Here is a 22,665-nt window from a genome sequence, read left to right as displayed (position 1 = left end):
ATTTGTAAATTTTCAAGCATTAATATTTAATATTATACTTGTAGCACCCCAAATCTTGGTAATATTTCTAGCTATAGAACTTTTGGGGCTCTGTAAATCCTTTGAAAGGTATGTATTACAAAAAGCAGAAAGAACTACAAAACAGAACTCTGTATCAATTAAGCAGCTGCAACACAGGGCAACATAGCTGCTTTTGGAATCTGGTTTTGATTGTATCTGCAGGGATATGTATGGTCATGCATAAGCACTTCTCTTTGATAGGAAAAAAACACCTCTGTTTTGAAAGATTAGTACTCCTTAAGCATATTTATTAAAAACTTAAAGTTTCTAATATAAAATTTATAAATTTATGTAAAGGAAAACAATTCAGCTGTAGCAATTTTTCTGAGGTAAGAAGCATAAGCAGCACATGTATACAATATACCCTTTTGTAGATAGCTAAAACATTACATTGTATACAATCCAAGAATATCTATTCTGCTTTTCAGCTCAGAATTATAATTTTAATTTGCAATATAGTATTTTGGGCAGCATTATCCTGATTTAAATTATGTACAATAATAGCCCAACTGACAATCATGTTACTTTTTACCTATACCAATATTAAAAAAACCTACCTGGTTAGTATTTGGATAAGAGATGTCAAAAAAATCCCAGGTTTTTAAGCTAATTAGAATGTTAGAAAAAACCATTTTGTTTTGTTCCTTATTTTAAAGGAAAAGAAAAAAATATTGTTCCATACTGCTGCCAAAAAAACTACAAAGGATACATCAATTGTTTTATCTGCTAGTATACAACTGTATGGTTTATTTATTTACAAGTTATTGACTATGCATTTTCTGAAACAATTATGGTGTTCATGTGGGAAAAATGACTTTCTTCTTAATCTGATATTTTCCCAATCCACACAGGTACAGAATTCACATAGTACACATTAAGCAGGGAGTTGGATTCAATAGTCTAATTAGCCCTTTTAATTCCATGACTCTACAGTTAATAAAGAAAAAAAAACAAAATAGGAACAGGAAAGCAACTAATATTAAACATTACTTGCTTCTAAGTATTAAGCTACTAAGATTTTTCAAACATAAAATACTGATAGAAGATTGTAAAATGATTCGTTACCTCTAAAAGATGACCAGTCAGTGGTCTCCACAGAATTTCAATCCTATGCATGTTAACCAGTCCTGTTTCTAACAATTTAGCAACAGCAAACAATGATGGTTCCTAAATGCAAATGGTATTTAAAAAGATTTCATTCACCAGCTCATACATTGAGTTACTGTACTGAAGAACAGTGATATAAAGTGTTATCTTCAAGGTTTGTTGATATAGCAGTTTAATTTTTAGTTGTGGATTATAATCCTTTATCCACTATGATAAAATTCATATATCAACTGTTCATATGAAGTTGAAGTATATATTTGTTAGAATACAGAGGCTGGTTCTGTTTCACATATACTTTTAAAATACCAACTATACATACATGGGAGATCAATTCATTTCATTTTTAGTTTAATAAATCTCCTCATGATGAGGACATTGAAGTATTCTTATTAAATGACCAATACCTATACAATTCAAATTTATTTATACCCTTAGCTTACCGAGGGACCATAAGTATGCATACATGCATATTTTTGGAATTCATTGATCAGAACTTAGTATAATAAATTAAATTCTGCACACAAAACTTTCCCTGTGGTCTTTACTTTTCCCTTTTCTGCCACAAAGATGATATTTACAAATTGTGTAACAAGCTAGGATTATAAATCAAGTTCAAGCTTTAATTTAAGATATTAACTTTTCCCATCCTCTTTACAATTGCTTCTATATTTGAACTAAATGCATAATTATGAACAATTGTACTTAATTAAGGAATATCAAGAAAGGAGTTGGATACAGGGGTAAAAGACTAAAATGGGTATGTAAATTAATTAATACATCATGTTACATAAAACTGTTTTACTGCTGATGTATGCTGAATAATTGAGAAAGCCAAAGAATAACAACAAAAGTCACTATGTGCTTCATAGAAAAGCCACTGATGCTGTTGATCATGTCAAGCTGTGGAATGTGCTTAGAAAAATGGGAATCCCAGAAAACTGCTTTGCTGTCATGCAAAACCTTTATACAAGTCAAGCCATAGTACAAACTGAACATGAACATCGTGAAATTGACTGTCTTCAGACTGGCAAACTACTGAGACAAGGTTGTATATTTTCCACTTTCATATTTAAACCATTTGCTGAAATACATATCAAGGGAAGATACATTTGAAGAAATAGTGTCTGCTTTAAAAACTGGAGGAAGAAACATCTATAGTTGTGGGTTCTATCTACAAAGGATTCTCTATAAAGGATTTTCTGCCATGGCACTTTCTCTGTGGAACATCATTTCTTCCCTGCAATGGGATCTACCATTTTCATTCCATCCTTCCAGAAATCCTGCAAAATTTGGCAGTGTCAACAAGCCTGGGAGACTCAAAGGAATGGTGGCTCTATATCTCCATGTCTAATGTTCTTGCTTAGCCTTTTAAATGTTTTTAATGGCATTCTGCTTTAGTACTTTTATTTTACGATTTTATTGTACGCAACCCAGAGTCACATTCTGTGAGATGAGAGGCCATATGAATTATATTTATGAATATAACCTATACTATGCTGAGGGCACTACTCTGATACCCACAAATGCATAGGATCAACAAGCTGCAAAATAGAAGTCAAAGAACACAGTGGAAAATGGCACTAGAATTAAATATAAAGAAGATCAAATTCATGATAACATGTACAAGAGCCTTAAAACTGACAACGAAGATACTAAAGTGGTAAACAGCTTCAGCCTTTTGGGATCCACCATCAACATAACCCCCCAGACACGATATACATTATGGAATAGCACTTCGTAGTCATGAAGACCTTGAAAAAATGTTCAGATGCTGTTTATATACCTACACTTATGAAGATCAGAATAGTGCAAGCCATGGTACTCCATGTGATGCTGTATGGAAGCAAAAGCTTGACTTTGAAGCAGCAGAACAGAAAAAGTACTAATGCTTTTGAACTTCGGTGTTGGAGAAGTTTCATGAGAATATCATGGCCAACCAGGAAAACAATGATTAATCAAATAAATAATCTCAAAGTTTTATCTCAAAGCACAAATATCGAGGCTCAAATTATCCTATTTTGGACACATTATGCGAAGACTTAGCTCTCTAGAGAAGGCTATAAAGCTGGCAAAGAGAAAAGAGACAAGGCAGCAAGATGGAAGGCCAGTGGGGATGGCTGCACTGTTCAAAAACCTGAAGGACCAGATTAGGGACAGATCATCACAGAGAAAATCTATGTGGTTGATAAGAGTCAACACCAATTTGATGACACATAATTAATAGAATATCTGATGTTTGCACTAAAAGGACCATATGGGATACTTTTTATAAATAATGTTTATATAATTCATGTTCATATAATTCATATGTAAACTTAACTGAATGAATCTGGTTGATTTATACAAAAAACTTAAACATATTGTACCTTATTATTTCCATAGGCCATATCCATGGCTTCCAGAGACAATGAACAAAGTGCATTTATTAAATGATGTAATGAAACATCATCCAGATATCTGTGAGGAAGGAATGGAGGCGAGAAATCAAGTATTAAAACTATTTCAAAATGAATAAGAAAAAAGAACCCCAAAGTGGGGCTGTTTGCAACAAATAAAAGTGGTTAAAATGATAAAAAGAGTAATAGATAGTTAGAGACAGACTTTTATAACTGTGTATTCTAACATTTATTTGCAAAGTCATTTTCTTACTGTGAACTTTCAAAAAGTCTGGAAAGAATGTTGGAGATAATTGGCAAATCAGTCATAACAGCCGTAGTTAGAACCTAAAAGAAATAATTTCAAAATTTGGTAAATGTATAGTAAAAACATATGATATGATACCATTCTATTCAATAAAGTAATATATATCTTACTGTGCTAGGTCCTTCTACAGCTCTTCCAGGCTTTAAAGCACCTCCAATGCCTGGTTTTAAACCAAGAATCCATACAAGATGCTAAAATGCAAAAAAAACAAAAACAAAAAAAACCACACACTTTAAAATTTGAAACACCTTTGTAAATATGTTCTTCTGTGACAAAGTGTGCAAAGTTCTTATCACAATTTAAAAGCTTAGACTAAATAGCAAAATATCATTATAGCTCTGTATAATCATTCCATCCATGATGTTGAATAGGATTAGAACATGTGGTTTCATGCATGGTAGGATTTCATGCATATATGGATACCCAAAGTCAAGGTGACTGTCATATAACAATAGCAGTCTGGCAAATTGAATAGATCTTATTTTTAGCAAATGAGAAATTTCATTGCTCAACCACTGAAAATGATACATCAATTTTTATGAAAAAATTTAAATTCACCTGGAGTGTAGCTAAGACAAGTTGCCATGATGTACCAAGGACGGCTCCGTGACAATGAGCCAAGCTAAGTAACGTTCTCATGCATTGTATATTCTTAGATGTAAGCTAAAAGAAAATTTAAACAGTTAGCATTTTATAGATGTAACCTAAAAATGTTTTATAAGTGAAAAACTGTTTCAACAATATTAATGAAAAATATAATCATTTAAAAAAAACAACCCATTACACCAATTTATTCTTAGATTTTTCTATAACTGATGCTTGTATGTAAGGGGTATTTTACCCTGGATTTCAGTGACAACATCTGACATAATCCTTATTCATTATGGCAGAGGGAAGCCTTTTAATTTGATCAAATATTCAAACATTTTACTTTACAAACAAATATTAGTACAAGCTTGTACAAATAAAACTAAAGCAGAAAAGAGAGAACCCAAAATATACATGCTTCTTTTGATACAACGGTATTTAAAGTGTGTTCTACTTGGCTTTTAACAGACTTTTTCAGCCAACATCTTTGAGAGTGACTGGGCTGCTTGGTGGAGGAACTCTGCCCTGCACAGGGCAAAATCAATTTGGCCGGTAAGTCTTCCACTCTCTTGGAGAATGGGTGCCAATGGACCTTTTTCAGCCAGACCCTAAAAACCAGATGGAGTCCTGTCAGCAGGCGGTGGCAGCTTGTAACTTTCTTTACTGACTTTTGGCTCTCTGAAGAAGCTAGCAAGGGAAGATTTCAAATGATGCTCACATTTGGATTGGCAAACTATTGTAAGAACAAGTTGCCAAGAACCCAGATCGCAATCATGTGACTGTGGGGACACTGCAATGGCTTTGGGCATAGTCACAAATTCCTTCTTTCAGCACTGTCATAATTTTGAATGGTTGCTGAATGAACAGTCATAAAGCAAGGACTACCTGTAGTGTTCTCCTGCAATTAGTATTTTCAGATTCATTCCAGGATAGAACTAATTTATATTTATAAATGACAAGTAGCAACAATATCTACAAACAAAACTCATTGTACACCGTTCATTCAAGTTCATTAATATTATCCCTTTAGTGGTTTTTTTAAAAAATAACAAAGATTAAGAATTGAATAACCAAACCCTTTCTCAATTTACTGCAAGGTGAAATATAAAGCTTGAAGATCTCACTAGATCAGATATTCAGACCATAAATTCACAATTGTAATTGAGAATGAGATGACATTAAATAAAACATGAAAAGATGTAGCTCATGCATCACAGGAACAAAGCAGAAGCCATAAAGTACAATATTAAATATCTTAATTAGTTAAAGGTACTATTACTATAATAGAAAAATAAAAGTAAAAGGAACTCCATATCTAGAACAGCTGATAGGTTACCAATATAAAGGGAGCAGACACAGTAACCTAGTTACTGAATACTGGAAAAGTATTGTAAACTTTTATAAAGAATCCCTCTGCCAAGATAAGATTCCTCCAAAAAGCAAGAAAAAGTAAAAAGTAAAAAGGTAGTGACTTATCCTTAAAAAATTCTTAAAAGTATACGGAGAAACTTTTTTTTAAATGGAAAAGAATGTAAAATACTATGAACTTCAATTACTCAAAAAGCTGCTCATCAAACATGAGACAGATAAGAATAGTGTATCTGTTTAAAGGACTTCCTGTTTATATCAGGGCAGGGATGACCCAAATCAGAAACCCACTGTGACAATGAAATACCAAGACCTGCACAGTGGCTCCCTAGTCCGCATCCAAAATGGTGGCTGGCAGGATACCTGAGTATGCAGGTGAGTAGGTGGGTTCCCCCTTCTCTGCATGCGGGGAACAGGCAGGAAAGGAAGGGAGAAGAGCTGATGCAAATTTTGCTTCTGCTGGATTGTTGTTCCTCTTAGTAGTTTGGCGAAAAATGAAAACTGACGGAAATCACCGCCCAAAGCCCTCTCCGAGGGAGATGGGTGGTTAAGAAATATGAAATATAAAATAAATAAAGCTTGCAGGAAAATGGTAAAGAGGAAGAACAGTTGACAAACACAAAGGAAGTCTAAATTTACAAGCCATCATCTAATTTTAAATAATTTCTAAATCAGATTACATTCTACAATAGCCATACAACTGAAACTAGAATGGTGCCATGAAGACAGAAGAAAGCTTAGGAAGATTTAGTCCCCAGCTGCAAGGCTATTTTACTTTCTTTTACATAGGTAAGTAAATATCATTCAAGCAAAAGCTGTAAATGATGAATCTGAAAATAACTGCAGGTTACGTTGATAATGAACATACTTCCTCTTATAACTAGAATATGCTGTGAAAATTTGGCTCATGTAATGTATTAAACCAAGATATATTTAATCAGAGTTACTGAATAAATCATAATGCTTGCTTCATGTACCATTGTTAGGATTATGAATCTAGATCAAATATGCTATATAACTTTAGACAGGAGAGATTAAAATGGGAGCTATCTATACTGTTCCTCAGTGAATACATCACTTAAATATAATGGTAGTTAGCATGAGCTCCCTCTCTTGATCTAATGGGCTTTTTATGTGATTTAATTTGTACTTTTTTGTTCCGTTCTTTTCACTATGCTATAATAGAAGTCCCATCCTTTTTAAAACTGTAATAGTGCAATAAAAAGTGTAATAAAAAGACTAAATAAATAATTAGCACAAGACATTAGGAAGCTTTCCAGTTAATGAAAATATATGTGAGTTTACTGAGTTTAGCATGGCTTAATAGTGATGGGGGAAATAAAAAGAAGAGAGATAGGTAATAATGAAGCAGAAAACAAATATTTACAAACTGTATTTTACCATTACTGTTCCCTGTGGTTGGAGAGCCAGTGGTTGCCCCACTGCTACAACTTGCTGATGAGATTCACTTGAGGGACTGATCATTTGCACATTTTGACCTTGAATAGAATATGCTGGAAAGCAAAACAATATTTAGATATGAACATTCATTAATATTATATTTTTAATTCAAATATACCCATATACATACATAAAAATATTTATTAAATCTATTACTCATAGTTATAACAAACTATTAGTAATACATTTTTAAAAATCCGTAAAAAATCAGTTTGCTACTAATAGAGATATTTTAATGTAGCCTTCACGTCTAAAATGATGCTGTGCATCCAAAACAGCAATGAAAGTCTTCATAGGCACATGGAAGTTTGTAATTTCTATGGTCTATTAATAACATTCAACCAATGAAGAAAAAACTGACGGGCTTTCAGAATCTGGCCATATATATTTCTTTATATTAAATTATCATTCACTTCTTACAGTTCCACAGATCCACGAAATTCTGATAAGTACTTGTGTCTAATATATATTAAGAAAACTACATTCTGTCAAAATTGCAGAGCATTTTTGCATTCAGATGATGTAAAATAAGACTAAATAATATCCTTACATTTACTGGAAAGGGCAGCACTAGTAGTATTCAGTACTGTCAAGGCATAGTGAGGAGGCAAAGAACCTTTGCAAATAGCAGTAATAAAGGCATCTCTTGATGTTACAAGACTTAATTTTCCACACAATGCAGCCATAGTTAGCTCTGCTTTTAGAATATTTTCTGTGGCAGCTTCATCGGTACTGAAATAGTACAGAAATCATTAACATAATCCATACATATTAAAAGTTATTTCAATTAAAAACAAAGCATAGATATCCATATTGTTCAATTGGAAATAAAATACATACACTGTGTGCACAATTATTAGGCAAGTGAGTATTTTAACAGTATCATCATTTTTTTCATATTTTCCACCTCCAAGCTGTATAAACTTGAATGCTTAGTGGATATAAGCATATCAAGTAATGTGTATTTGTGTAACGAAGGAGGGTATGGCCTAAGGAGATCAACACTCTTTATCAAGGTGTGCATAATTATTAGGCAGCTTCTTTTCCTCAGGTAAAATGAGGCAAAAAAGAGAGATTTCACTAATTATGAAAAGTCAAAAATTGTAAAAAGTCTTTCAGAGGTATGTAGCACTCTTGAAATTGCAAATGGTCAACAGGGTCACAGGAACGTGTTGAGAAAAGATGCACATTAACTGCCAAAGATTTGAGAAGAATCAAACATGAAGCTACCAAGAACCTATTATCCTCCAGTATTCCAGAACTGCAACCTACGTGGAGAGCCCAGAAGTACAAGGTGTTCAGTGCTCAGAGACATGGCAAAGGTAAGGAAGGCTGAAACTCGAGCATCACTGATCAAGACACGTAAGTTGAAACAGCAAGACTGCGACAAGAAATATCTGAAGATAGATTTTTCAAAGGTTTTATGGACTGATAAAATGAGAGTGACTCTTGATGGACCAGATAGATAGGCCCAGGGCTGGATCAGTCATGAGGACAGAATTCCACTTTGACTAAGACGCCAGCAAGGTGGAGGTGGGGTACTGGAATGGGTTGGTATTATTAAAGATGAGCTAGTTGGATCTTTTCAGGTTGAAGATGGACTCAAAATCAACTCCCAAACCTACTGCCAGTTTTTAGAAGACACTTTCATCAAGCAGTAGTACAGAAAAAGCCTGCATCTTTCAAGAAGACCATTATTTTTATGCAGGACAATGCTCCATAGCATGCATAGAAGTACTCCACTGTGTGGCTAGCCAGTAAAGGCCTTAAAGATGAAAGAATAATGACATGGCCCGCTTCCGCATCTGACCTAAACCCTATTGAGAACTTGTGGGCCCTTCTTAAATGGGAGATTTATGGTGAAGGAAAACAGCACATTTCTCTGAACAGTGTCTGGGAGTCTATACTTGCTGCTGCACAAAAAGTTGATCATCAACAGATCAAGAAATTGACAAGACTCCATGAATGAAAGATAGACTGTTTTTGAAAAGAAGGGTCACTGATTTTTTTTGAAATGTCAGAAATGCTTATTTGTACATTTTAGTTGTTTATTATTTTCACTATAACAGATGCAAATAAATGCGTGAGATGGGCAAATTTTTCATTTTTTATTTAATTGCATAATAATGCTGCACACTAATAGTTGCCCAAAAATTGTCACACATAGATATTCTCCTAAGAAAACCAAAACCTCACTTTTACTTTTTTAAATATTCAAGTTTGAGGTTTATTAACATTTTGGATTGACCGAAAGCACTGTAGTTATTCAATAATGAAATTAATCCTCCAAAATACAACTTGCCTAATGTGCACACAGTGTAAAAAGAAAATATTTATGTAAGAATTTACCAAGGTATCATAAGACATGGAAGGTAATTCTGAAGACACAAAACAAATTTAAAAGAGTCCTTTAATAATATGAGCTTATTAATATCTTTCAAATGTACATGTTTTGAAGATGTACATGTTGTACCCTGTTTCTCCAACAATACGGCCTCCCCCAATAGGAAGTCCCAGCATGTTTTATAGGCATGAAATGAAATTAAGCCCCTCCCCCCCAAATTAAGGCCTATATTAAAACATGCCAAATAGGGGGAATGGTGGGGGGGGGGGAGCTTGCCGTTAGGAAGTACTTTCATTGCACACCCAGATATGGTGCTGCCTGCATTGACCCCAATATGAAGTGCCCCACCAACGCCGAGGTCAACATCCAAGCCATCACTGCCCGCCCGCCCGAAGATGCAAGGGGGGGAATTAAGTAACCCCTGAAAAGACGGCCTAGCCATTTTTTCGGGGCTAAAAAAATAAATAAGACCCGGCCTTATTATATGAGAAACACGGTAGAATCTTTCTAGAAAATCATTTTGCATACTGGGTTACAAAAAATAAAGTATAATAAAGCTTTGTGTTATAGTAAAGTAACACAATCCTTTATATTAGTTGGTGCTGTACAGATAGAAAGATCAATCTCACAGAATTCTCAAAAGTAATAATTCTAGCTAGGAAAATCTGAAAGTTAATGGAAGTCAGTGGAGGTCTCTGTCTTATGCTATAATTCATTTATTTCAATCAATTGTTATATTATCAGCTGTGGTGATATCACAGTTTTAATGCAATACTGCAGGCTAACTCATTGCTCACTCCAGAAGTTTGATTTTGAACAGCTCAAGGTTGACTCAGCCTTCCATTTTTCCAAGGTCAATAAAATGGGAACCCAGATTGTTGGGGGGCAATATGCTAACATTGTAAACTGCTTAGAGAGGGCTATAAAGCACTGTGAAGTGATATATAAGTAAGTGCTATTGCTATCATCTGCCTGGTATCAAAAATGATAAATCTCATGTAACTATATTTATGGACACCATAGTTCAATGTTAAATATAAATATAAATATAAATATATATATGGATCTTTGGTTATTCGGGTTTTCTCCCGCGTAAGATTGGAAGTATCTAGGCAACGTTTCGATGAAGTCTCATTCATCATCTTCAGGCTTGTGTCTTCCGCTCTGTGCTTGCAGCTGCTTCTTCCTTTTAACTGCTAGTGGGGGTGTGACTTGATTGGGTGGGGGCTTGGCTGTGTTCTGATTGGGTGGGGGTGTGCTCTCATTGGTTGGGGTTTGGCTGTGTTCTGATTGGTTGGGGGTTGGCCGTGTTCTGATTGGCTGGAGGTGTGTTCTGTTCAGGTGGGGGCTTGGTTGTGCTCAGGTTAGTCTTAGTTGCTGGGGGATTTGAGCTGGTGAGCTGTGATCTTGCTGTTTGGCTTCGAGTTCGTGGTTGTGCCGCATCTTCATGGTGGGGGTCAGTTCGCTTTATGTATGGCTCGGAGGGGTTTGAAGTGGGTAGTGATGCAGCTGCAGTGCGGCTTCTGGTCCGTGGTCGTGTCTCATCTTCTGTGTGGGTGTGAGTCTGCTTTTTACGTGGAAGTGTGGTGGTGGCATCTTGTGTGGCCCTGGTGGGTGTGGGTCTGGTGTCATTCTTCATGTTAGGTACTTGTCTGTTCATGAGGGTGGGTTTCCAAATGGCTGGTAGGCGGGAGGTGTCATCTCTTTTATTCATGCTGTGTGGGCGTTTTTCTATCTCTATGGCTTCTCTGATTATTCTGTTGTTGAAGTGTTCGGTTTTGTGATCACTCTGAGAAGCACAGAGCTGAAGACACAAGCCTGAAGATGATGAATGAGACTTCATTGAAACGTTGCCTAGATACTTCCAATCTTACGCGGGAGAAAACCCGAATAACCAAAGATCCACATACAAATACCGCGAGAACCTCAGAAAACATTTTATATATATATATATATATATATATATATATATATATATATATATATATATATATATATATATATATATATATATATATATTCTCTAGAAGAACAGAAGAGAAAAGCTTAGTCTTGCTTAACTGATCAGTTAAATTGCAACAATATCTAATTTTTTATAGCTTTTTGGCCATAAATATTTTTCTATAATTTTGTCTCTTTTAGTTCTTAAGAAATAAGATACATAGTTGATGTGCAATTTGCTATATGAAATCTTAGCTTGTCTGTAAGAAAGCATAGTTTTCAAAAATGAAACTAAACTATTTAAAAACAATCCAATACCTAGCATCCAGAAGTAAAGACAGTGCAGCAAGAAGACCACACCAACATGCATTCACCATTTCTTCCCAAACAACTCTGTGATCTTAAAAAAAAAAACAAATTTACAATACTATTAAATAATGCTTAGCAAATCAATTATAGAAAATACATTTCTTGGTGCATTTTTGTTTTCACTTAAACGTACACTGTCTCACAGTCATGTGATCACAATTTCTGACATCCTTTTGCCAGCTATCAACAAGAAAAGTCAACGGGGAAGCTGAAAGGAAGTTGCAAGTTGTGGTCATGTAAACTGCTTGCTTAAAGACCCGCATGACCTTTGCCCTTAATAACAAAGCTGGGACTGTTGGAACTGCCATCACAAAGTGGTACAATCACAGGATAGCATGCTTTATAACTGTATTGTTTAGTAATGACAATTCCAGTTCCAATTGCCATTGTAAACTGGGACTGCCTGTACTTGATTCAAATAATGAAGACTAAGTACAGTGGAACCTTGGGTCATGAATGCTTCTGACCACAACCAAATTGGGTGCCAACCAAAAAATCCACAAAATGTTTGACTCTGGTCGTGCACACATCCTTGGGTGGCGATCAAACACAGCCATGGTGATTTCCCCTGCCACAGTGATTTCCTCTCCCATGCCATTTGTTGGTGTGCATATGTGCAATCAATCTCACTTCTGGTCACGAGCAAATTGGGTTGTGACCGAAGTCCTGGAACTGATTAGAGTCGTGACCAGAGTTTCCACTGTAATTTGTTAATGCAAAGATGCACATACAATTCCAAAATAAATTTTAAATTTTCATATTTTTAATCTGCCGTCCAGTGCTTTAAGGGAAATATACTTCACCTATTGTCATCTTATGAGGTAATGCAGGTAAGCATACCCAGAAATACTATTCTAACTATTACAACTTGACAGTAACAGAATCTTGCAAATTCAAAAGTACATCTCTCTCTGCTCATATCTACAGTCAAAGAAATTAGAGAAGATCCTTCCCAGATCCCTATTTCTTCTGCAGGTTAAGCTATCTACTATCTGACCATTAGACTGTGTCTCCTCCTATCTCCCAAGGTTAGTCCCACATTCCATTACATCTTTAATTCAAACTTGTAATAATCTAAAATGTTATTAAATATGGCTGTCCAAAGTTTAGTAATAGAATGGAATTTTTAAAGTAAAATAATACATACCAGATTAAAGGGCAAAACTAATGGAATATTTCAACAGCACTCAAAAACACTCAGTAAACAAAATCTAAAGAACTAGTTTTGTATATTTAAAAACTATCAAATAAATAAATATATTTTAAATCAACAAAGTTTGGTCTGAATAGAAAGCATCGATGATTTAGAAACACATCCTATCAGCTCCTCAATGCCTTCTTCCTGTTATCAACCCAGTTTTGGATATCATCATATACCTGTATCTTTGTGAGTTTGATCAAATGCTGAATGAAAATCCTGGCGGTATGAAGATGGTGTCGGTAAGGACTGTGCATCGACTGTTGATACTTGACTGTCTATTTCAATATGTCCCAATTCTTCTTCAATCATGTTAGTTATACCACGGACAAGATCCAGCAAACAATGGAATGCTACTGACATAGCATAGCCTTCGGGAATTGTTGGTGGCTCAACTTTATCCAACATTTCCAGACTAAGATATGAAGAAAAACCCACCCAAAATCAATCATATGGAAATGCTATTTTATGAATAGATTTACATTACTGCAAAAGACCAGCATGCATGTCCATACTCAAAAGAAAACTAAAATATATTAACCTAAGTCAATAAGGCAGTTGAAAATTAAACTGGTTAAATTGTTATTTTTCAAACTGGATGATTTAGGGAAATTGAAATTCTCTACAGCAGTGGTCCCCAACTTTAAGGCTCTGCAAACAGGTGGAGGCTGGAGGGCAGGGGAGAGGGGATGGTTTCAAGCACTGTGTACCGCTTGCACAAATGCAGCTTTGCGCACTTGCCTGCTGCTTGTGAGCACTGGTTTCCAACAGGCTGTGGCCTGGCACCAGGTTGCGGACCAGGGGTTGGGAACCCCTACTCTAGACTGATTAAACCAAATAAGATAAGATCAATATTTAATGCTTTGTATGTCAAAAGATTAGCCTCTAAAGTTTTCAAATACTATTCTGATGCAAAGGTCTGATGCCATAAGAATAGCGTGCGTTATTTATTGCATTTTTGTTCCGGTCTTTCATTAGTTTGTAGGGCATACAGAATAAAACCACAATTAAAATGTAATAAAATGAAATAATCTAAAAGTAAAGGATGAATAAAAACACACAGATAACAGAAATACAATTAAAATACCAAGTAACAACATGTAACATGATGCTAACCACTTGAAAACAACCCATCTGCGTAATTTTATGAAAACAGAACAGCGAAGGGAAATATTTATCTGCTGCCATCACTGTGATGAAACAGATCCCAAAATAGTCTCTAGATCAAAGTCAGTTACAGTTCTACATTCCTCTTCAGTTCTATTCTTATAGGTTGCCTTTGATTTACAGCCATAATTGAGCCTGGAATGGTTAAATGTGTCATCACATGACAATGTTACATTTTTTGTGGCAATTGTGAAGTTAAGCAAATGGGAAAGTCATTAGGAACCCACTGAATCCATTGTTTATAATGGGTATTTTTTGTTGGAAACCAGAAGTAAATGCCAGCTTCTAGCAAAAAATGTAAATCGCACTCCTGTGACCATGGGCCACTACAAATGACTGTAAATGCAGGGTAGTTGTTGAGCACCCAAAATGTGATCACACAACTGGGAGGGGTGGGGGTAGGCTGCAAATGTTAGAACTTCAAATTTCAATCCTAAATCCTTTATTGGGGTCCTTCATAACTTTAAATGGTTGCCAATCATTAAGAAAGAACTACCTATATGTTTATCAACCCAAAGTCAATTCCCAAACCAGGGAGCTTGTTAGTTTCCCCCAAAATGGAAGAAGGTGCTCAATATTAACAATATAATTTTTTTCTATTCTAAATATCAACAGTATTTCAATAAACCTAAACCTTATATGTTTATTTAAAAATTAACTTTATTTCATTCAATTATATTTTAATTAATTATTTGAACCATCAAATAATAATATCAATTTATTAATTCAATCATTTGATCTTTTATTCTAAAAATACAATATGTTTAGCACTGCAATATTCATTTGCATCAAAAGTGAAGTTTCTTGATTTAATTGGAGGCCGAAATATAACCAAACAGTTTGTTTTTACAGATAGTCTTGACTTATGACCAAACGGAGCCCAAAATTCTCACTGCCTTATAAAACAGTTAAGTGAGTTGTGCTTCATTTTACTATTTTTGCCATAGTTAAGCAAATCACTATAGCTGTTAACTGAATCGTTTACTTTACTTGTTGTAAGCCAGCTGGGAAGGTTAGAAATGGTGATTACATGACTCAGGGACAGAGCAACTGTTATAAATACATATGCCAGTTGCTAAGTGCCTGAATTCTGATCATGTGATCATGGCATGCTACAACAGTTGTAAGTGTGAAGAAAGGTCGTAAGTCCTTTCTTCAGTGCTGTTTTAACTTTGAACAGTCACTAAATGAATAAGTTGAGGACTATCTGTATTATAAATGGCCGTAATTAAAAATTACATTTTAAATTACAAAGAGAACTAGTTGTATCTAGTAGTTTAAAGTGATGGACTAGGACTAGGGAGACCCATGTTCTAGTCCTCTTAGGGATAGAAGCCAGCTGACTTACTATGAGCCAGCAAGTTTCTCTCAGCAACAACTGATTTTTATAAAGTAGTCACTCATATTGTCTGTTGCAATAATTACTTCAATTTATTTGCTTATTTAGCAAATTTACATAGCTCCATCTCACAAGTGATTCTGTGATTTATAAGCAAAATAACAATTAAAAACAATTTATATGCTTGATATAAAAACTTAAGACATAAATAAAAACAAAAATAAAACCATAAAGTAATAAAACATAAAAGTACCATAAAAGACAATGGGAAGACAACCATCATTTAACCTTATTCAGCCATTCTGAAAGCTTGCCATAGGATCCCCAGGATTGATAAAGAACCACATTTTTAAGGCTTTCTGAAAGACTAACAGAGATGGGGCTAATCTCAGCTAATGGAGAGTGATGTTTGGGGGAGGAGGGGATTACAGCATTTTCTATTCTTTTATAAAAGTTCCAAATAATTTTAGCTGGTGTCTCCTTACACCAACTTAGTGTACGATTTTTTTAAAAAAAACTTTTTAAAAAAATAAAATGGGATATCATCACTACCAATTTTTGATTACTCTAAATAGCACGTGTACGTGCTGGGGGTATGGAGGATATTTTACTCCGTAGTTTTGAGAAGATGAATTAAACAAGTTTATACAAACAGAGAAATAAATTATTTAACTTACTAGGTAGCTTTAGCACTACCCTGTGCGGATATATTGAGGATAGGTATCCAAGTACCTCTATATTCAAAAGCAGGTAATACAGTCACACCTCCACCAATACTTATCATTCCAGGATTGGATTGTGTTGAGGTTATACCACCAGGAACATTGCCTCCTATACAAACAAATAAGAAAAAATAATGTGATATATTGCGTTATGCAGTAAAACAAGACTGAAAAATACTAATGATTCTATTTTCACTTCTTGTAGTCCTGCAATATGTAAATAATTCTGACATGACCCAGAGCTGAATTAGATAATAGTTTAACAGTGACAAGTTTGATTTATTGATATAAGCCAGACATGTCAAACACAAGGACCGTGTTCCGGCCTGGATGGTCGACACCTGCCTCCATGCCCTGCCTCGCAGCCCATGAGGCTCCCCTTTTGCTGAGGCGGGGGGCAGCCCCTCACTGCCTCCAGGGTGGGTCAAATCTAAGGTTGACTACGTTCCAGCCTTTGTTAGCCGCTACAAGCCTCCATGCTCTGTTTGCCAGCCTGGCCTCACAGCTTGCGAGGCTTTCCTTTCACCGGACTGCCCCCGCATGGGAAAGCCACAGCTGTCAGCGGCATAGCCTATGGCAGCACTGCCAATCCCCTACCCTCGTCTCTTCCTGAACACAGAGGAAGGAAGCAGATGGGAGTGACAAGCAGGGGAGGGAGGGAAGAACGAAGGAAGGAAGAAGGGAAATGGGTAGGGATAGAAAGAGGAAGGGGGAGGAGGAAGAGAAGGAAAAAGGAGGAGGGGAAGATAAGGAGGAAGGGGGAAGAAGTAAGGAAGGAAGGAAGATGGGAATGTGAAGGAAGGAAGGAAAGGAAGGAAGGAAAGAAAGAAGATGGGAATGGGAAGGAAGGAAGGTAGGAAAGAAGGAGATTATGAGAGGGAGAAAGGACTTCTGAGGGAAGTTCTACTTTAGCACTTGGCCACCAACAGCCCTGCTAAACTTTCGCCATCCCCTTGCCTCTCCTGGTAGTCTTACATCCTATAGCTGAGGATGCTTTGATACAAAGCCGGATCTCCTTGCATGGAGAGGGTGTGGGCCTCCCTTTGACCCACACACCTTGTCCTCCCTCACACACCATGATCAACCTGGCTATAGAGAGCAAGCATAGCAGCAGCAGCCTCGAGGAGGAGGTAAGTGCAGCCATCCCCTTGGGGAAGTGGGGCTGGTCTGGGCTGTGGGGTCCCGGTGCCCTGCAAGCTCAAGAGCCAGGCTGGGCATTTGCCCTCCATTGCCCAGGGCTCCGGGCAGCCTGTGCCGCCATCCGGGGATTCTCTGCCTGGCCTGAGGGATGGCGAAGTTCCTCTGGTGGACAAAGTTTTGGTGCTCATGCTGCTGTTGCCTTCCTCTGCTGAAGATCCCCCCAGCCCCAACTGGGCCACCATAGGCACCTGACATGAGCTGTCCATGCCCCCACAATCCCTGCCCCCCAAGGTCAACCACAACCCTGATGCAGCCCTCAATGAAATCGTTTGACACCCCTGATATAAGTTATCTGAATTTTTTCAGAGTTCTAAAAATGTAAAGCATATTCTAAAGATCACAGACCTCTCATCAAATATGAATTTCTTTGTGCAAAAATGTAAATGAAGTAAAAAAGTTATAGCAGAGGAATTATAAAATAATAATAACAATAAAATATACTGAAATAGGATTGGTCCTTGAATAAACAATTTAAAACAATACATTCCATTTACCAGTTTGGTTTATTGTAGCTGAGGCACTTCCTGTGTTTGGTACAAGAAACAATGATTGAATAAATGATCCCAAAGCATTCACAATGTCACGGAATACTTTGGTAGAATGCTGCTTCATATCATAAGATTGACAAAATGACCTGGTAAAAATATGAGTAAAACCATTGTTACTTTTATTTTCAAACATCTACTGAATAAAGAATTTGTGACCCCATATTTTAAAATAATTATCCTTCAATTTATTAAAATTAGGAAAAGACCTCATGTTTTATAGAAGAGCTTTTAAATTAAATAATTCAAAATAGATTTTAATATCCACGCATCATAATACTTTCTGGCACACCCAACAAAGATTCTAGAATATCTCCAAATATATAAGTATTTAATTTTTTAAAAATCACTTAATTTAGTACATCAATTCAGGAAAAGCCTCTACCTTAGCAGTTGTGGTTGCACACAAAGTCTGTGTATAGATTCTGCTGCAACAGCTCTTAACCACTGTGGTTTATCTGAATCCAGAAACTTTACAAGTAATGACAGAAAGATTTCACATTCAGTTACCTAAACAAAAAAATACCGTGTTGAGAGACAAATAATTCTAATTTAAAGTAATGTGTGCAACAGGTTATTGTTACTTACATGTTACATTTAGCTACAACCTCAGTTTTAATGGGAAGCATGATTAAGAAATCTCATTTCTAAACAATTAGAAAATAATTGAATACAATTTTTCAAGTTCATAAAGTTTTATTCTAATTTGTACATATAATGGTCTATAACAAAACCTTCTGAAATTTACTTCTAAGTAGATTTTCATGGAGCTGTACTGAAAATTACCCAGGGTGACTTCAAGTATATAGAACAAAAATAGCATGTATCACATTTCGGTGCACAAGATATTTAAGATACATCATTTGAATAATATATTAAAATATTAATATTAAAACTCCATTCTTACCAACAAAGTATAGAATTGTTTGATTAATACAGAAACAACTCTTAAAAGGCGCATACAAATAGGAAAATAAGGCTTTTCCACTGGTGCAGGTGAAGATGAAGTACCAGAGCCTTGTCTGAATTTGATATTTGGTGAGAAGAGCTTAATCACCAGTGGACAAACTCTTTCTTTCAGGAGGAAACTAAATTCTTGATTCTGAAAGTAAAAAGAACATTAACATGATACGTTTTAGTAGAAAAAAACACTAGTAATCTTTAGGAATGCTATGTTGATATTAACATTCTGAAACAGCCATAAATACATATGTTTCAATATTTTTTAACCTTCAGAATCATAGGTATACCAAAACATGTATGATTTTATCTAACCAACTCTGGGTTGACAAAATGTTATAGGTAAAATGGAGAAAATGAAATCAAATGATATTAAGTTAAGTTTAATTTTCTTTTTTTTTACTAGGTTATCTAAACATGATCAAGATTGTCAATATTTGAATGTTAACAGATACTTTCTAACAGCTCAATATCTTTTCCAACCTATTCCTATTTCTACGTCTAAATATAGTCTGTTAAACTTACATGTCAGAAATCTTATCAGCTTCTTTCTACAATTAATAAATAAAAAAGTTACCTGTAAAAATACTTGTGGGAAATCATTGAGGACTGATTCAAGTAGCTCCAAACCAAATGTTCGAGTCATTTCTGTCATACCTACAAGCCAGTAAGGGGCATCAGCATTAACTAGTTGACAAAGATCCTAAAACAAACGAACAAATAAACAATTATCCTGTATCTTTGTTACTGTAATCAACCTGGAAAAACTATACAGTTCTACTCCTTTTAAAGAGGTAAGAATGACTATGTAAGGACCTCCCTCAGGAAAGTAAGACTCTTCAATCTATTGAATTGAATCAAAATAACTTTTATGAGAGAAAGCGGTTGCATAAAGTCATGAGGAATCTCAAGATCCTGCACAAACTATAAAGCAATTCTTTCATTTCCCCAAACCCAACCCTCTTGACCAAACCACTGGCAGCCAATGTAATGCCAAGAGGATGTTTTGAGAACGCTGAGGTGCTAGACAGATAACAGGTCACTCTCAAGGCCCAACAGCCTTGGTTGAAACTGGCTGGGAGGGAGTCTGCCCTGTCTCCAAAGACAATCACTCTCCCTAATTGCCAAGCATTCAGGCAAAAGTGAAAGCATCCAAAGCATGCCATCCCCTTCCAACAGAACTGCAGGACATGATGGTGGACCTGACAGACTAAACAAATGTACTTGTTAATAAACTTACTATGATATCTACAATAATAATTCTGAGCCTGTGGATAATTCTATAAAATATTTCATGCTGATTATAAAGCATATAATCTGCCTTTCATATCTTATAATCACCTTGTAAACAAGGAAGCCATGGGTTAAAAATTGGTTGCCAATTCAAATGTCATAAATTTGTTTCCCTCAAATCAAGAAAAATAAAAGAGAGTAGTTAATATCAGCCTAAAGATGTCTATAGTGCCAAAATGACTAAAAACAATCCCATTATAAATGTAATAAAAATGCCTTTAAAAAATTGTATTTTTTGCTATAATGATATAAACTATTGGTTCATTACTTTTGTTTGCACTTAGACAAGAACATTTTCTATGTTCATAAGACTTTTTGTTTATATATCCAATTTTAGCATGTGAAATTGTTTTTATAAAACCTTTTCAATTTGACAAGTATCTTTAAATATGGCACATTTCCTGAGTATGAGTTCTGAATATGTCCTCAAATTTAAACAAAAAGAAAGTCTGTTTATCTTAATGAATGCTGCAATCCTACAATCTAGGGAAGATGTTTTAGGGCTAAAGGGTTAATTTGATTTTCCCATCCAGTACCTTTCTTCTAGAGGAGAGGGGGAAAAAGTTCAATTCTCTACAGTTACTTCAATAAATATTATCATTGTATTATATTGGGATATGAATATTGGACAGAGGAAAGTAGAATTTGACAATATATGTTTTTGAGTATTCCATAACCACTAACCCAAGAAAAGTTTATACCAGAAACCAATAAGCATAGTGAATTTATTTTCATTGGTAATGAAATAAAGGAATGTAACAGCTATCAATATTTTCATGGAATCATAAAATTACCTTTTACCAGACCTAAGTATTGGAATTTTTATGTATGTGTGCTTTAAGTCAGTGTTGCTTCCTGATTATTGCTTGGACTAGTCCTTGCAAGTTTACTGGTAAGATTTTTTAAAAATGGTTTGCCTTATTCCTAGGGCTGAGACTTTTTCACATAAATTAGTGTTCGGGTAAAGGATATTGCTTTTGGATTTATTTATTTATCATATTTATTTATTGTAGTTATATTCCATCACAACCAATTCATCTCCAATTAGCTATATAATTTATGTAGAGACCAATTTACATGAATAGGCAAGAGTCAAGGAAAAACATAACAGTCAATACCTGAAAAAGCATATATGCATCTTTAGCACACGGTTTCAAGGTGCTTACAGATCTTCTGTTACTATTTCCTTGATTTCCTACTGGTTCTTCAATAAAACCTATATTAAATATAGATCCAATTCAGAAAATATAAAGTGAATAGTTGGATTATCAAAACTGAACAATACTTCATTCTTTCTCCCTACATTGATTCAATTACTTAAATGTTTTGCAAGAAACTTTTTGGTCTATATTATAGTTGCTTTGTTATCCTGCTAAGTAGGAAAAAGTATACATATCTAGCAAAAAAATAGTAATCAAGAAATGAATCCTCCAATTAATCACAAAATGAAGTGTATGTATGACAATTGCTAAGCAATGAGTCTATGTATGTATGTATGTATGTATGTATGTATGTATGTATGTATGTATGTCATTCAGCTTTGTTCGGGTATTTTCCCACGTCATTGTAGTTGTGTTTTTAAAGTTGTAGCAACATTTCGGCAGAATCTCATCTGCCATCATCAGGCTTCTGATGATGGCAGATGAGATTCTGCCGAAACGTTGCTACAACTTTAAAAGCACAACTACAATGACGTGGGAAAATACCCGAACAAAGCTGAATGCCATACATGTAAGTACCCGCGAAAACTTAAGAAAATACACACACACACACACACACACACACACACACACAAATAAATAAATAAATGGCTGTGTGTATGTATGTTCCAGCATAACTCTGGAAAGCCTCAAGCAATTTAAACCAAATACCCTTGGGATGTGTGCCTTAAAATGGCTTCTACTGTACAGCACAGTGGAGTAGACATGGTAATGACTTCATAGTACATTGTGTTACTACATCTAGAGCTTCAGAGACAGTACAACAGCGTGAGTCCTGACTACAAGATAAGAAAGATAGAGCTGTTACATCTAGAGCTTCCTTTATAATTTTTATACTCTACTTATACTTTTAAAACCCTGTAAATAAAATTGCTTTGATTTGACACTATAGATATAACTTATTCCTTTTCCTGTCTAATACAATAAATAAATACCTGGGCAACGCTGGGTTATTAGCTAGTTAACTATATAAATGCATGTGTCTGTGCAGTATGCATGTATGCAAAAATTAAACTATCTTTATTTTTGTAAACTAAGAAAACAGACTGGATGCACTTCTGTCTGATCTAAAGATTACTG

At 35.3% G+C, this 22,665-nt stretch overlaps 1 protein-coding gene across 2 annotated transcripts in view; it reads right to left on the bottom strand.

Annotated features, from left to right (window-relative positions):
• The window catches only part of MON2 (MON2 regulator of endosome-to-Golgi trafficking), a 69,753-nt gene that overhangs the window by 27,750 nt on the left and 19,338 nt on the right, over positions 1–22,665 (bottom strand). For both annotated transcript variants that reach the window (XM_026667804.2, XM_026667807.2), the window contains exons 6-20: positions 21,484–21,581; positions 19,650–19,775; positions 19,020–19,214; positions 18,498–18,622; positions 18,062–18,201; positions 16,323–16,476; positions 13,319–13,554; positions 11,891–11,972; positions 7,838–8,019; positions 7,228–7,340; positions 4,429–4,533; positions 3,981–4,061; positions 3,817–3,890; positions 3,534–3,624; positions 1,126–1,227 (exon numbers count right to left, since the gene is read on the bottom strand). In XM_026667804.2, the coding sequence (XP_026523589.1) occupies positions 1,126–1,227; positions 3,534–3,624; positions 3,817–3,890; positions 3,981–4,061; positions 4,429–4,533; positions 7,228–7,340; positions 7,838–8,019; positions 11,891–11,972; positions 13,319–13,554; positions 16,323–16,476; positions 18,062–18,201; positions 18,498–18,622; positions 19,020–19,214; positions 19,650–19,775; positions 21,484–21,581 (1,904 nt within the window). The remainder of the gene's footprint in view (positions 1–1,125; positions 1,228–3,533; positions 3,625–3,816; positions 3,891–3,980; positions 4,062–4,428; positions 4,534–7,227; positions 7,341–7,837; positions 8,020–11,890; positions 11,973–13,318; positions 13,555–16,322; positions 16,477–18,061; positions 18,202–18,497; positions 18,623–19,019; positions 19,215–19,649; positions 19,776–21,483; positions 21,582–22,665) is intronic.

This window comes from Notechis scutatus, chromosome 6 (assembly GCF_049901735.1).
Source record: "Notechis scutatus isolate UNSWTSFEM ecotype Mainland chromosome 6, rNotScu1.2, whole genome shotgun sequence".
NCBI classification, from domain to species: Eukaryota; Metazoa; Chordata; class Lepidosauria; order Squamata; family Elapidae; genus Notechis; species Notechis scutatus.
This window is presented reverse-complemented; position numbering and strand designations above follow the sequence as displayed.